This window comes from Cygnus olor, chromosome 10 (genome assembly GCF_009769625.2).
Source record: "Cygnus olor isolate bCygOlo1 chromosome 10, bCygOlo1.pri.v2, whole genome shotgun sequence".
Taxonomy (NCBI): domain Eukaryota; kingdom Metazoa; phylum Chordata; class Aves; order Anseriformes; family Anatidae; genus Cygnus; species Cygnus olor.
Window position 1 is genome coordinate 2,581,994 of NC_049178.1, and position 16,623 is coordinate 2,598,616.

The 16,623-nt window shown below is 45.3% G+C and overlaps 1 protein-coding gene across 4 annotated transcripts in view; it reads left to right on the plus strand.

The window, feature by feature from the left end:
* Positions 1-2,757: 2,757 nt before the first annotated feature.
* FAM120A (family with sequence similarity 120A) overlaps positions 2,758-16,623 on the plus strand; it is a 53,868-nt gene continuing 40,002 nt past the window's right edge. The window contains exons 1-3 of one of the 4 annotated variants that reach the window (XM_040568184.1): positions 2,758-3,727; positions 8,608-8,854; positions 13,363-13,445. In XM_040568184.1, the coding sequence (XP_040424118.1) occupies positions 3,254-3,727; positions 8,608-8,854; positions 13,363-13,445 (804 nt within the window). In that variant the 5' untranslated portion in view covers positions 2,758-3,253. The remainder of the gene's footprint in view (positions 3,728-8,607; positions 8,855-13,362; positions 13,446-16,623) is intronic. The other 3 variants (XM_040568183.1, XM_040568186.1, XM_040568185.1) reach the window with 3 other exon arrangements.

Below are 16,623 nucleotides of genomic sequence, written 5' to 3' on the forward strand. Positions count from 1 at the left end.
GGGAAATAGGGCAGCTAACAGTCACAACTAACAGAGGAATGTCAGCGCTTACTGGATGTTTACTTACAAATGTCTGCTTGAAATTCAGTACAGAAATACTAATATAATAGGCCTATGTCACCTTGAGCGTGGAAGTAACAATGCATGAAAGTGTCCCGGTGCAGGATAAGCCCATGGCCTGCTCACTGGACCCACCAGAAAGCAGGCAGGACAGGAGCTTTTCTCCTGCTGCAGTGAGGACTGGAAAGTTCTGGGGCAGCAGCTCCTCAGTGAGACACACCAGGGTGAGAACAGAGGATAAATACTAAGGGAAATCAGGTAAAGCAAGTGTTTCCCATGGATAATACACGCATCAATTATTCCCAGGCAGATGTACCCATCGAGGTTACCCTCAATAGTTCATTCCATTGCCTACATCCACATTCATCTCGTAGGACCAAGTTCGTTAACAGAGAATGAAGGCTAAAATGGTATCATTCATCTCTATGTTCTTGCCCTGACATGGTTATTCATTAGGAGTTCTTCCTAATGACTGTTCAGTTCCTTCCTTCTAGGGAGCCACTCCTAATTCTCTTCTATTCAGGTTGGATAATGAGTCACTGACTTTAATATTAATCTTTATTAACCCTTCCCTTTCACAACCCACAGAGTGCAATGTATTGTGTCTCAGGGCTGAGAAAGAAAGCTCCTCAATGCCTTTTCCTCTATTGTGCCATTTTCTTAACGTGCAGAGAACCCACTGACTCCTGCAGGCTTTCTGCTGCTGGTTGTTGAAAAAACACCTTGTTTGTCTTCACGCCTTCGCTTAATTGCTTTTTAGATCTTAGTCTACCTGTATTCCAATGTAATTTTGTTTTCCATAACTTACACTTCTTTTCCTTTGCCTTCTTGTCTGGCCAATTTTTATTTTACCAAAAACCAGTTGTGTGTCAAATAACTTTTTCAAGCACTTTCCCCTTCCATTTTACCTCCCTTTTCTCTTTTCTATTGTGGAGGGAGGGTCGTGGCTGCTTGTGAGCTTGGTAGCACTCAGTAACGCTGAGTCCACCTAACTCATGGGAAGTGTCATAAAGGTAACAGCTGCTTTTCCAGTTTCAGATGCTTTGAACCAATTTTCCTTTTTTTTTTTTTTTTAAAAAAAAAAGAGCAACAAAACAAAAGAAGTAAAACCAAAGTAAACAGGAAATATGTGATTTGTCATTCCTAAGAATACCGGACTTAAATATCCTGTGAAATAATTACTCAAGTATTGATTTCTTCTTCAACAGTGATTGCTCTTTTCTTAAAAATAATTTAATGGCCTGTCCCAAACAGGTGCGTGACTGAGAAAATGAGATGAAAAAAAAAGCATCTCTTAAATGTGTGTTTTGAAGAGGTGGCATACTATTGTTTTACAAAGACTTGGTTCTGAATAGCACATCAAAAGAGTACATCCTTTAGCTGTTTTTGATCAAATTTTGTACTCCGTTTGGTTGGCATGTTGGTTATATGCAGGCATGTCCCATCAGCTGCTTTTTTGCACGTGTATGGTGGTACTTGCTGTTTTGATCAAGTTTTGAGCATTTGGGGATCTTTGTATTTCTAAAGCCCTTTCTCCTTGTTCCTCTTTCCTTGTATTAGCAGTGCTGGTCTACTACCATACTTTGCATGCCTTTTAAAGCGTTCTTATTAAGGCTTTTTATTTAGATGTTATCATAACATGTGACGACTACTAAAAGAAAATTTAAGAAGTCTAAGGGAAAAGTAGTCTGAAAAAATATATTATTTACTTAGGAAACCACACCTGGATTAGTCCAAAAACAGAGTTCTAGGAAGAAGCATGTGTTTCTCATTGACTACTTCCAGAGCTTTTTCAGTATTCTTTATTTCAACACCCTTACGCCGTACCAGACGGCCTCGGCTACAAATACCCACCGAGCAGCCTCACGCTACCGCTGTGCAGCCTGGGAGCGAACCAGCCCCCTCCCTAAGGCGCTGCTATTCTCAAGCGTGAATATTTACTTCAGGTGCCCATGCAGCCTGACTGAAATCTCATTAAGGATACATTTATCTCCTGATTGATAAAATATTAACGTGAATATACAGCATGCGCAGCTTGACATTTTCTTACACAGCAGAGAGGGCTCCGACACTAAGTTAATTACTTCAAAAGCAAACGCGATTTCTGTGGCGTGGGACAGCCCCGATTTGGGACTTTTTAACAACATTTCCCCAGCTCGGCCTGAAGAAAGCTAACTGCGGCCTGCCCCGGGCAGCAGAGCAGGTTTTGTCCCCGAGGTTTGTGTTTACACCTCTTTGCCGGCGGCAGTAGGCACTCGGCCGGCCCGCGGGCGACAGGCCTGGATTTAAAGCGCTTTTCGGACACTTTCCGGGCAGAGGCCGGCCGCGAGCCTCCCCGGCACCGAGGGGAGAGGCGACGGGGCCGGAGCCGCGGGCAACAGGTGCGGGGCCCGGCTCGGGCACGAAATGGCGGCGTGCGGGGAGCGCTGCGCCCCGGGGGCTTCTCCCCGCTCGGAGGGGCAGGGGTAAGGGAAGGAGAAGGAGGGGGAGGGGGAGGGGAAGGGGAACGGGCCCCGCCGCGGCCCCGTCGGGCTCCCGCCGCCCGCCCCCGCCGCAGCCCCCTCCCCTTCCCCGCCAGCCGCATCCGCCCGCGGCCCCGCGCATGCTTGGGTTATGCAACGGCGGCGGCGGGCGGGCTGCCTGCGGGGCCGCGCCGCCCCACAGCCGCAGGACGGGGCAGGGCAGCGCCGGGAGCCGTGAGGGCGGCGGGCACCGGGCGGCGGCAGCAGCGGGGTGCTGGGGGCCGGCCTCTCCCTCCCGGCGGCGGCGGCGGCGGCCGGGTGCGCGCCCCTTGCCGTGAGTGGCAGCGCTGCCCGCCGCCAAGTCCCGCCCGTTCCGCTCTCCCTGCTGCAGGCGGCGGCGGCGGCGGGTTGGCTTCCTGCGCGCTGTGCCGCTCCCCCGCCCGCCGGCAGTCGGAGCCGCAGCGGCAGCAGCCCGGATCCCCCGAGCCATGGCTCTGTGAGAGCAGCACATGGCGGCCGCAGCAGCCATGAGCCCCCCACTAATCCATACAACTCCCCGCTGAACGGCCGCCTCCAGCAGCCAGCGCTCCCGCCCGCAACCACCGCTCCCACCGCCCGCCCGCAACCACCGCCGCGCCGCCCGGCCCGAGCACAGACCCCGCCGCCGCCGCCGCCGGGCCTCCGCTCGCCCGCCCGCCCGCTGCCGCCGCCGCCGCCGCCCGGTCCTCGCCATGGGAGTGCAGGGTTTCCAGGACTACATCGAGAAGCACTGCCCCAGCGCCGTGGTGCCCGTCGAGCTGCAGAAGCTGGCGCGGGGCAGCCTCGTGGGTGGGGGCCGCCAGCGGCCCCCGCAGACCCCGCTGCGCCTCCTCATCGACGCCGACAACTGCCTGCACCGGCTCTACGGCGGCTTCTACACGGACTGGGTGAGCGGCGGGCAGTGGAACCACATGCTGGGCTACCTGGCGGCCCTGGCCAAGGCCTGCTTCAACGGGAACATCGAGCTCTTCGTCTTCTTCAACGGCGCCCTGGAGAAGGCCCGGCTGCACGAGTGGGTGAAGCGCCAGGGCAACGAGCGCCAGACGGCGCAGCAGATCGTCAGCCACGTCCAGAACAAGGGCACCCCGCCGCCCAAGGTCTGGTTCCTGCCGCCCGTCTGCATGGCGCACTGCATCCGCCTGGCCCTCATCCGCTTCCACATCAAGGTGAGCGGCCGGGCCCCGCTCGGTGCCTGCCCCGCAGCTAACGGGGCCCGGCCCGGCCCGGGCGGGGTGGGGGCGCCGCGCTAAGATGGCAGCGGGGCCGCCCGGGGCACGGCGCTCCCCCAGCGCCGCAAAATGTCGCCGGGCCCGGGGGGGCGGCCCGAGTTTCGGCGGGGCGAGCGGCGCCGCGGCCTCGCTCCCGGGGGATCTGCTGTTTAAGACATCGCTGCCGTATGGGGGGCAGGCGGTGGAAGCCCCGCTCCTCGCCCCCCTCCCGGGGAAGTTCGGGGCCTTCCCCGGGCGGGGCCGGGCTCCCCCCCCCACCCTCCCGGCCTGGGCCTCGGAGGCCTCCGGTGGGCGGCCGCCGAGCGCCCAAGTTGAGCGGGCGGCCGCGGCGAGGCCCCGCGCCTCCATGTTCTTTCGGGGCCGGCCTCCGCCCGCTCCTCGGCCTCAAAATGTCCCTCCTCGGCCCCGCGGGCGCCCCGCAGGTGAGAGGCGCTTCCCAGTGAGCACCGCCGGTTGATGGATGGCGAAGAGGAGGAGGATTAAAAAAAAAAAAGTATGAGGAGAAAAAAAAAGAAAAAAGAAACGGGGTGGATGAGTTACCGCCAGGCCCGCAACAAGTCCTACACTCCAGCGTGCCCAAGGCTTCGTCCCTGAGCCAGGTGGCTCCGACAGTTCCGCGGGCTGTGTGGGGACAGCCACCGCTATCCTGGGCAGCCCCTTGGGACCCCTGGGGGGCCAGGCACGGGTGCCCGGAGCCCTGCGTCCCCCTGCCCGCTGGGTGTCCCCAAGCCGTGGCGAAGCAGGACTGGTGCTGGGCCACAACACCCACTGCTGGTGTGGGACTGGGAGCCATGGCCGTGCCCGCCGTAGCGGTTCGTGGTTCTGGTCAGGCCACCAGCACAGCTCCGAGCATTCAGGGGATGGGAGTGCTGCTGGGGAGATGGGGTGGTAGCGAGGACGGCCTCGCATCCAGGGGTTTTCTGGTAGCTGGGAAATACTTGTGTTCTTCGAGCACAAAGTTGTAGGGAGCGTGCAGGGAAGGCATTAACCTTGCTCTTGTGGATGCACGATAAATCTCGGTTTGTTACTGAGACGTAGAGCTGCTTAGTAAAGGAATACATGGGCTAGTGTAACTTTTTTTCTTTTAATGTGGATTCTGTGTGTAATGCAGTGTTAAAATACATAGTACGTGATTCAAAGCTGGCTGTTTTGATTTTGATAGGAATTGAGTATTTGTAATGGTCCCAAAGTACGTTGAACTAGTTAGTCGTTTAAATATGTTTCAGACCACGTTAGTTTCTGTGGAAGTACCTTACATCCTAATAATGTCGCCTCGTTTGACAACTGTGTCACCTGTAGCACTTTGTTTGCTTTCAGGCTTAGTGGCAGCATTAGCTACTTGACGATTTCTTGGTAATAGGCCTTATTCTTAATCTCTAGGAACAGTTTTAGGAACGAGAGGGCATGTCATGCTGGGTCCCTTGTATAACTCTAATATAAAAAAGGGGGGAGGGGGAGGTCAATTTTGCTGGGGGAGATTCAGGAGCGGACATTTGTTTTAGGTTAGCTTGTGGAGCTGACAAGTGCAAGTTACCAAATAGTAGCGCTGGGGGAGTTTGTTGTTGTTAGGAGCATTCGTGCCATTGAACCAGCTCTGGGAAGGTCTGCATTGCACTGGTTCTCCTAGCTGGCCAGCTGTCTTGGAAATGGGAAGGATGTTGTACGTTCCCATTCCATGCTTTACCCCTACAGCTCTTGAGATACTGGATGCTGATTGAATTGATTCATTTTAGGGTTAGGTAGTATATTTCGTGGTTATAGTACAGGATGTACTTTAAAGGTACTATTGAACTTTTATCATATTCTTTTTCCTGTTTTTCTTATACAATTTATTCTCTTTATAAATCAGCTTTACTGCATTTATCTTTCTGTCTGTAAACCTTACTCCAGTTTTATTCATGTTCTCCCTCATGCTCACTTTCTAGCAACCCTCCTGGTGGGCAGACAGCAAATGCGGTTTGAATGTGTGATTTTTATTTGCATGTATGGGTGACTTTGTATTTACGTATGCATGAGACAGTTACCAAATTCTAGTATTTTCTCTCTATTTGTTTTGAAAAGTTGGGTTTGAGAATAGTGATTAACTTGAAATATGAAACTGATTTTCATATTTTGAGGAAACATTAGAGTCTTGAGTAGAAGGCTTCTTTGCAGACCTATGAACTGGCTATAAATTTAATCTATTTTGGTAATTAGGGGGGAGGAAAAAAGGAACGTATTTCATCTAGAACAATTATAAATCACTCACAGATGGTTTCAGCAGGATGTAAAAATAACAGGTTCCTCCTAGTTATAATAAATATCCTATGGGTTCTTAGCTTAATTGTGACCTGATAGTTTTCTGTTTGGGGGAGGGGGAATAGTTCATAAAAGAACCCTTTTAATGCGAAGCACGCTTGCTGAAATTTAAACACTTCAGCAGAGCAGATCTTAACATCTTTCACACTTTGGTGAGACTTTGTTTTGTTCTCAGCATATGAACGTGCATGTGCCTGTTTACTCATGCAGAATTTTCTCTTTCTGGTCCAGCATCGCTACTGCTTACACAAGATTTAGTCTCGAAAACTGTTCCAAACTGCGGGCTGTGATTCCCTCCTCCCTGCCCCGAATTGATTTTGACTTGTGCACGCTGTGTGGGTGCAGTTGCATCTTTGGGCTCCCCTCTGGTACGACCTGTAAGCTATCTATCCCGACTCTCACCGGGTTTGAGTTTTACATTGCAGGTTAGCTGTACCTCGGTAAATATAGCTCTCTTCCGTGTGGCAGCTCAATTATTTGAATAGGGATTCCAGCATTACATAAACACTGCAGTTTCACGCTCGGAGCACGCTGTGTCAGATAGCTCTGTAAAATGGGGAGGGAAGGAGGGAGGGGACTGGTGCTGTGGAGGGGGAGGAAGCAGTTTGTAGGAGAGCAGAGCTGGCCAGGAGCTGAGTTTCCTCTCGTGTTGCCTGCACATCCATGTCACACAGAGCTGTAAAAGAGTTTGTACTCTGTAGGTGTCTGTCGTGCATGCAAATATGTTTGTTTTAAATATATGTACGTAATTTAAATTTATGTACCCTTTTTAAAAAAAAAAAGCTATGGGGAATATCCTAATTTAAAACATACAAGGACTTGGAGGTGGGGAGAGGGCTGCGTTGCCCTCCCTGGGTTAGTCACTGTATAAATCTGACGTCTGTAATTGTTCCTGTGGTATTTACAGTCTGTTCCTATTCTGCGTGCAGCAGGCGCGCACATTTTGCTAGGTGACAGTACAATTCATTAGAAAAATGAATAGCTCTTGTGTTTCTCACAGAAAAAATTAAGTTTGGAAAGCGCCGTGGTACAGTCCATCAAGCATGTCTCAAAAGAAGTAACATTTTCTCAGAACTGTGGGGCTGTAGCACGGGGAGCAGGGAGAGGTTTGGGTGCTTTCCCCTGGCGGCAGCATGGCTCTGAGCGAGGTGCGGGCTGGTGGGTGCTCAGGGCACCCAAAAAGGGGGCATCTTGTGAAGCTACGTGGGAGAAGCAGGATTTGCCAAGCCTCAGTGGATGCCTAATTCAGCGTCAGGTCCAGAAGGTGCCTGCGAGGCATGGGTGGAAGAGGAAGGATCACTTTAAACTTGCTGTTGGGCGAAGGGAGCCTGTTGCTGAGAGGGAGGTGGGTGCTGGAGCATTTTGTGGGGCCGTGGAGGTGCAGGGCTGTGTGCTCAGTAGGACTTGGCTGTGGAGGAAGCACAGAGCTGCTCTGGCGCTCACGCTGTCGTTATTCATACATACCGTGGCGTCTGAAGCTAATGGTTTTGTGCGCGGCTATTTTGGGATCGCTTGCTATGTATGTTGTTAAAATGGAGTACCTAGCTGGGTTATACCGAGGCAAAACTCACGCGGGGATTTCCGAATGTTCGCTAAACGGGTCGATGGGAAAAGCGCCAGGCATTAGGAGCACTCAGCTGGCGCTGCTCGTGTCGGGCTTGCAGGCAAGGAGTCGTCGCAGCGGTCCCTGCGGCACGTCGGGGCACGGGGCTGAAGCACTAACCCGGTGCCTTGGGTTCGCCCGGTGGATTTTCCATTTTGTTTTGATCTTGTCGAGAAGAAAGGCTTGCTTTTATATCTCCGACGGTAGGGCTTGGCCCGTGTCCCCCCAGCAGAACATGTCTGTTCTAGTCATCCAACAGCCATAGCCTAAAATATGTGCTCTGCTAGGCAACGTGAGCGGAGAGGTGCAATTCGGGCTGTAAACCTGAGGCAGTTTGCACCATCAGAGGCAGCTGTGCAGAAATGAAGGGGCTGTAGGGGGTCTGAAGGTGGGAAGAGGAGGCAATTAGGCTTCAGAGGGCGGGGTGGACATTGGAAAGGTTAAGAAAGTTACCCGTGTTTGTCTGGTGTTAGTTTGTTGCTGCTGGAACAGGGTTGTGAAACTTTAAAAGTGATCGTGTGGTGGGGGTGCTTTTCAAGGGGGCACCTTGGCTTGCGGACCTGCTCGAGTATCCCCAGCCTTAGGGCTGTTTCCCATGAGTTAATGCAGACATTGGTGCAGTAATATGTTTGGAGCTTGAGTGTTTCTGTTAATAAACAGTTACTTCAGATGAGTTTAGTGCTACGTAATGCCACTTCAGTGAGTAGGCTTCCAGAATTTTGCATTGTGCTGCTGAGCAGTCCTTGCATCCTGTCTGAACATGCGATGTCATTGAGTTCTTTAATCGCTATAAATATTCTGCAGGTGTTTCAAATACACATTTATAGTTTCGGAAAGACCTAATATATCATAATACGTGTGATAAATCAGTGCTGCAATTTAACACTGTAGCTAATTATTCTGTCTTCCACTATAGGTTGCACAGAGCATTGAGGATCATCATCAAGAAGTAATTGCTTTCTGCAGAGAAAAAGGTTTCCATGGTTTGGTTGCATATGACTCCGATTATGCATTGTGCAACATCCCTTACTATTTCAGTGCCCATGCCCTAAAACTGAGCCGTAATGGGAAAAGTCTCACAACAAGCCAATACCTAATGCATGAAGTTGCCAAGCAACTGGACCTGAATCCAAATCGCTTTCCTATTTTTGCTGCTCTTTTAGGTAAGTGAAGTAATAAAAGAACTTGATGCTAATAGTTAGGCTTGTAATGTTAGTTTCTGTTAAATTATACACGCATATGTTAAAACATTTGATGAAGCATCTAGGCAAAGCTCTCCATTTGTTTTAGTCAATCCTGCTGGTCTTGAGGTTGCCTGGATGCTTTTTTTTTTTTTTAATGAGGTCAGGCATGCCAGATTTGTAGAGACCTGTGAGTGATGCAGACTGTGGCTGTCTAGAAACAAGAACAGGAAGTAAGAATTCTGCAAAGCTCTGCCTTGCCAAAGTGTTCTCAGTGGTGGGGGTAGGGATTCAGGACAGTTGTGGTTCTGCTAGTTCTGGTCTTACATGGCATGTGAGATCTGATCTTAGTAATACACTTTTCAGACTGGGGAAGAGTATTTCTGGAGCAGACTTTGGATTGCAGGGGTATTTTTCCCCTCAGATAAATATTGGACAAATATGACAGCATAACAGCTGCACCAGAAATGTAGTATAGTCGAGTAAAACTCCACAGAAAGTGTGGATGATCAGCACCTTAACACTAGCTTCGTTTGGATAGTTCTTTAGCCCTCCTGCTTCTAATGGTAAATGGTGTTGTATCTTTAAGGAGCATAGATTGGAACAACATCAGCTCCACATCCCTACTGAAATGGGGCAATTTCAACACACTGTATTAGCACAGCTGTCTAAGGTCTAAGATGGAAGAGGGAATTAATGACTAATAGACTTTACTCTTTTAAATAAATCTTACTTATTGGAGTCTTCTAACTTAGATTTCAGTAAATAAGCACAGAGAAGCCATATTCTTGATCATGTCTTACTGAACAAAAAATTAAGAAAACTGGATTTTCTTTTCATTTTCACACTGACTTTGTATTTTAGTGTGGGTGCACGATTCTTTGAAAGCTCTGAATGAGAGAGGATATGTTATGCTGCTTTAGCATACTGATATTTTAATAGTCTTAATATTAAAATTGTTTCTAATCCAGGCAGATAGCTTCCACATTACGGAAAGAACCAATGGGTCTTACAATAGAAAGCCACAAGTGTTTGACTAGCTGAAGTTGTTTTTCTGTTACTGTGTGATTTTTCATATCAAGAGTGGTTACCTGCTTTCCTGGCTGTACGGAAGAATGGCAGATGATTGGCTAAGCTGCAATTTAAAACAAAAACTCTGCGTAAATTGCACGGCAGACTACTATTGCTAGGCTTTGTTTTGGATTCTATAAATAAGTCGTTGAATGCCAGTTCAATGAGTAAGAATTACTGTTTGAAAAGCGGTTTCACAGTTGCAGATATGCGTTACAGGGTTTATGTGAAGTACATGTTAATGATGTTATTTTAACTTGTAAGAGCTGTAGAGCTACATGGCCAGTTGAGCCATTGCTGGGTTATATGAAACGGGGTATGAAAAATATGCTAGTAAAGCTTTTGAAGGTTTTGAAAATTTGAAAGGAAACTGAGGTAATTTCAAATAATTACTTAGAGATGTGTAGCTTTTTTTCCAAATTGGTACAGAGGTTGAAAAAGACAGTTCAGCTACATGTTTAACTTTGTGTATTCTTTTGTATTTCTTTTATGTGTGCATTCAGTATGAGTAAGCAGAATGGAGAAATGTTTATGAAAGACAAAGCTAGAACAAAGATACTTTAGAGTTTTTACTGTGATGAGTATATTTTTTTTTATTAGTGAATAGTATGAAATCTAGGTATTTGGTGATATAAGCAATGATTATATAAGCCCACAACAAACAGAGACTGTTTGGTTTACTGGCAACAGTTTTCAACTTTGACATCCTAAGGACTAAGTACTTAGTGTTTTCATAAAACGTTAAATGCATATAGGCACATAATACTGTGTAGTGTGCAGTATGTTTAAAGCAGGGTAGCCTATTCAGATCTACTATATTTATTTATTTTATACATGAGGGCTTGAATGACTTCACTGTTTATTATGCCTTTGTTCCTGTGGCCTTTTCGGGGGTCTTTTGAACTTCCTAAGTAGAATGAAGAAAATGACAATGGGAAAGGATAACTGAGTGCTTGATTACGTAGAAAGTATATGAATCTGTTGCATTGCTCTTCGGTTCTGGGTGCAGCAGTATAACTCCCCGTGCTAGTACCTTGTTTTGGAATAAATGAGGAGGGGCTTGTGAAAAGACACCTAAGTGGTCAGTTAATAAAACGTTCTCGATGGCACATTCTTTGGGATTGAGTTTTATTCTGGTATACAAACTCTGTTGTTAAGTATCCAGCAAAATATTTTTCTGACTGTACCAACTAGGCAAATTTTTAAAGATTACTTTCTGAGATGGTTATGTATATACTATAGTTTTTCTTTTTTTCCTTCTTACAAGTTTCCCTACAGAATGATTTTATAGTCCTAGCTTTATAATGTAATGAGCATCTTTGTCATAGGTAGTCAAAATGCGGCCAAGATACTGTGCCCTCCGAGAGTGTGCTCTTAAAGTTGTGTCCTAATTGCTGCTGATGTAAACTGGGAGCTGATTAGGTTCCTTGGTAAATTTTGATTCAAACACTTAAGAATGATCTATAAAAATAAAATAAAATAAAGCTTCAGCAGTAGAAAAACAAACACAGTGTGAGGTATAGGACTATAATTCAGTGAACTGTTTAGAAAGGGCACTGGCTTCAATTAGTATCTAATTGCTTTAAAAAAACCTAAGGCATATGCTATAATAAGCCATTAAAATGGGAAAAATCAATATATGTTGAGGTTGTTCAGCCAGGTCAAGAAATAGAGGCTGCTTATGTAACGTTGACCTCTTTCCCACTGTGGCAGTACTTTGTAATGTGTCTAGTTATGTAGTCTTACTCTGTTTCTCAGTAAAATTTTAGAACCACTTAAGGTAAGTACAGGCATCACCTATTATCTGACTATAGAAGACACTGCTGCACTTCAACATACTGAATTCCAAAACTTGCTGTGCAGTGAGAATTGATCAAATGGTCAGACCGCCATGTATGTGTGTTCAAGAGGATGGAGTTAACTGACATGACAGATGGAGACCAAACAAGATTGAAGTTTTGGTAGGGGGAAGAGAAGCTCTGACTATTTTAGGATAATCTGCAGGAGTTACCATGAGTTATCACAAAACCTTATAGTGGCCTGGCTGTAGATGATTCTTTTCAGACCTGCATTATAAAGACTGTCTAATCCTACCTTGATTAGATTAGTAAGAATGTGGCTGTTATATACAAACCTGTTGAATCTTTCTAATGTGAAGTTTAGGTGTAGCTCCTAATGAATAAAGATTATGTCTCCCTGTTGGAGATTTCAGCTGGAGGTGAAATATTGATTGGATAAGAGTTCCCTCTCTGGAAGACATTCACTAGTCGCCAGGCAATGAACAGCTTTCTTCATTTTCACATGTTGCACAGCATTAAGAGCAAAGCCAAATATTTTATGGGCAAAATATTAAGAAACTAAACAACTGTTGTGATTGATTTAGCACTGTCATATTCTTTATGACTTAGGCGGGAGCTCAAGATATTGTCCAAATTGTGAAATGCAAAAAAAAACTATCCGACCTGTAAGCATACTGATATGAATGAGAACCATGCATTTACTGCTAATCTGCTACTTGGTAAAAAAACAAATTTTGAAAATACCCTCAAGTTTCCTACCAAAAGTGTAGTAATACATTGTCTTGCTCTTTATAAAGTTTGTATTCACAAACTCTGAACTCTGTCAGTGGATGATTAATTAGTATTCAGTGAATTAAAATGTTCAAAATGTTTTCTACTAAGATTTTTTTTCCCTGAACATAATGTGCTTTGAAAAACAAAACAAAACAACCTTTTCAGTGATTTTACATTTGGTATGAACAGCTTGGTAAATATAGCTATCATCTTTGTTCATTGGAGCAACTAAGTTCCTGATTACTTTGATGCTGCCAACCCAGGCTCTTTCCTAACCTGGTAGGCCAGGAAGAAAAAATTGAGGAACTGGGGACCTGCTAAGTATCACCAGAGCTTCTAGCATTCCTGAGGGTTAGATAAACCTGCCTGCTGGCTTACTGCTCGACCCACGCTGTGTAGCGGAGCAGGGTGCGGATTCCAGCGGCAGCTCTGGTGTGCATCGGTAACAGCACGTGCTGGCGTGCAGGATGGGCTTTCCAGCTTCTCGGGGAGCAGCGGAGCCTGTTCATGCGCTGTCGCACCTCAACTACTAAAGCCTGTTGAGGATCCCCTCATAAGACGTGTGTGAGGTAGACACCGTGTGTTGTGACTGGGTCTGTTGCTTCTCTAAGTGAACTGGGTTTCCTGGAACAGTGCTCTGTGAGCAGAGGGAAGTGTGTTTTGCTGTAAGGACAGTATTTTGATTAGGATTTTCTGGAGTGACAAAAAGGATACCTGCAAGTTCAATCTGTCTTTGGTAACTCTTTATTGGGAATTGAGGACTACATACTTGTTTTGCTGCATGTGGAATCAGCGTGTAATGTTTTTAATGTCTACATCTTAAATAAAGTTCTGCCTTTATTCTAGGTAATCATATTCTACCTGATGAAGATTTGGCTTCTTTTCATTGGAGTTTACTTGGTCCAGAACATCCACTAGCTTCACTTAAGGTACAAATTTTATGCAACTACTGGCAATTAAACTAAAATCAGTCATAACAGTTAATCAGAGCGCTGTAATAGATTAATATTTTAAATGTATTGTGAGTATAATAAAGAGCAAGAGGAAGCTTATTCAGAGTTGTGGTAGCCTGCCGTAGCTTGTGCAGATTTTTGAGTCAGAGCAGCTATGCAGGGCTCTTGTTCTCAGTCACCGTCTGGTGTCCCTGCCCCTCTGTTGACTGCAGAGGATACCTGGGGTGATTAGCCTTACCAGGCTAAACTTAGCCTTTGCGATCCCCCTCTGTGCCCTTCAGCTCCGTGAGCCATCCACCCAATCGCTTCAGTGTGTGCTTTTTCTTAGAGAATGTAGCTTTTTACACGCTCTCACTTTCTTTTTATAGGATAATTTTTTGTTTAGTCATGTTCTTCAACTGTCAAAAATAATTAGTAGGATATCTTCCTACCAAATTCTTTTATTTTCTATTGGTCCGAATTTGTGTGAATTTGTCAGTTATCTGCACTTCTTGAATTACAGTGTAAATATACCAGAGTTGGTCGCACAAGAAAGTCAATGTGGTCTTCAGTAGATTACTTTTTTTGAGGCAAGTGGCTTGTGTCTGATGCTCTTAGTTTACAGTATGTCTGTTCTACTGCTTAATCACACTTGCTTTGTGCATTTGCCAAACAGCTATAAAAGGGAAACTGGACACACTGGAGATGGGAATAATAGTGACCTTTCTTTCTCTCTGCCACAATAGACATATTCTTTTCCTTTTTTCCGAAGGTGTTCCATGTAGCTAATCAATTTGCGTATTGTAAATTCTGTAAAAGTGTTCTGTTTTAGTATCTACAACAAAAATAGACTTTTTTCCTGCTACTCCTAAAGTTTCTTAAGCATTGGGGGAAAAAAGGAATTTAACTTAACTTGCTAAAGGTAGAATTTAAGATTTTCAGCAGTGTTTTTAAGGCTTTCAAGTGCATTGCCTAGCAAGCAGGTATGAGAATTTGATGTTACTCATCCCCTATTTTGCTACCACTCCTGTTTTAGGAAGGTAAGTGTCAGCATGTTGTAATCGCAAAACAATATAAACATGCGTGTTTGCTGCTGCCTTGTAATACTTGAGATGAAAAAATGAAAGATTAAAGGAATGTGTCTGTATTTTTATTTTTGACTAGGAAGGTTAAAATGTGTGACTTCTCTCAAAGTGGTTGATAAAACTTTCTGATGTGCAGAATACTTTTCTGTGTTTTAGACTGAGTAGATTTGTCTTATAGCAAGTTCAGAATATGGGTGTAGAGATCTTTTGAAACATCTTCTAAATATATACTGAATTACATGACTAGAGTGAAAATCAGACATTTGTCATCTTTGCTTCTGCATTTACGTTTTCAGTGAAAGCACCAATTGGGCTTTTTACCTGGCATCCTAAGGAAATTAAACTTATTTCCTTAGAGATCATTGGGCTGACTTGGGCAGTCCTCCCTTTATTTGATCTGTTGACCAATATTAATCAGATTTGAAAGTAGTTCCCATTTGGCTGTTACAGGCTCTGTGAAAGCTGATACGCTATTATTGGTGAAAAAGACCCAAATTAGTGTCCTTACTGAGGGAAAAGGCTAGCACAACACGCAGTTTATTTCATTTCACAGCAGCAGGCTGGTCAATTGTTAAGTACATAGCCCCAAACTAACCGCAGCATTTCTGTCTCCTGGCTGATAATGATGTCAAAAGGGAGAGAAAGAAGCTGGGCTGCAGCAGAAAGGACACAAGTCTACAGGAAACCAATCTTCATTAGTTGCCAGTCAGGGAACAACTTCATTTTTTAGCTTCAATTTCAGCTGTGCTCATGGTTTGAAATCATAACTTGTTTCAGTAGCTCATTAGTTCAGTTTTGTTTTGACATGTCAATGATGTCATTACAAGTTGCTCTGTAGAGACTATTAGTTGTAGATGTACAGAAAGCAATACTCCTTGTAAACTTTATGAATACTTAAAGAACTTGAGACAAGTTTGTTAGCTGTAAGTTAGAGGGCAAAAAGTAGTTTCAGTGCAGTTTTTAAAAAATAATAAAGTATCACAAGCTACTGTAAAAGTTGGAAGCGGGGCAAGGGGAGTCGTGGGCTACACTTAAAACGCTGCTTTGTTGCATCTATTTAGATTTACTGCTGATTGTTTTCAGTGCCTAGGAACACAGAACTCATTCTACACCTCATTCAATTCATTTAGGATATAGAAAACTGTTCTTATTGCTTAAAGACTTTAATCTTTTATATCTAAGGCAGTAGATAGCTAACAGATTTGGTTCCCAGTGGCTTGGTTCGTAGCTTCTCAGTGAAATCTGTGACAGATAATACACAATTTATTTTCTGCGTTTTTTCTCACTCTTTTATTATGATGTAGCAAAATGGTTACTCTTCCTATAAGAGAAGCTTTGCTGGTTCACCAATTTAGAAATGTGACTTAGAATAAGAAATTACCAGTCTTCACTGGTAGAAAACTGGCATGTCTGCTCAAGTATCAAGTTGTTGAGGTGAAGAAAAAGCAGAACTAAGTAAACTGTCACTCTTTTAAAGCGGGACATGGGAATGGACCATTCATCTAGGAACAGCTGAGTAGAAACTGAAAGGAAGGGAAATTGAAATCTGAAGAAAGAGTCCGTCTTTCACATCTAGAAGGAAATGAACCAAACTGTCCTGACAGCATTCTTACGTGCTGGGTAAAAAGCGGTGCCTGCAGAAGGCACCAGCACCAATCATCAGCTCAGCAAAACTGTGAAATTCTGTGGAAAAATTTAAATGAAATGACCACCAAGATCAGAAGTTGAAACAGGAGGTGAGATGTTAAAATTCCTGAGAGAATTTGGCTGCTAGTCCTAGTTTGGGAGGTAGCATTATACTGTGTTTTATTTGTGCGCTTCAGGATTTATTTTTAAGAGGTCTACAGAAACAATTCAGTTCCCATTCTGGAAAGCCTGCTACAGGAAGGGGCTTCAAGATCAGTGCATTTTTTGCATCAGAACTGAATTAGGAGGGGACTTTCTTATCTCTAGGATGAGTTGGTGTTGATTTGGGAGGACATAGCATCAAAGAAATGCAAACGCTTCATACACAAGGGAAAGGTAATCTTAGAAACAAGTCTTAACACAACCTCCGTTTTTTGGAAAGAGAAAAATATGCAGGGAAACTG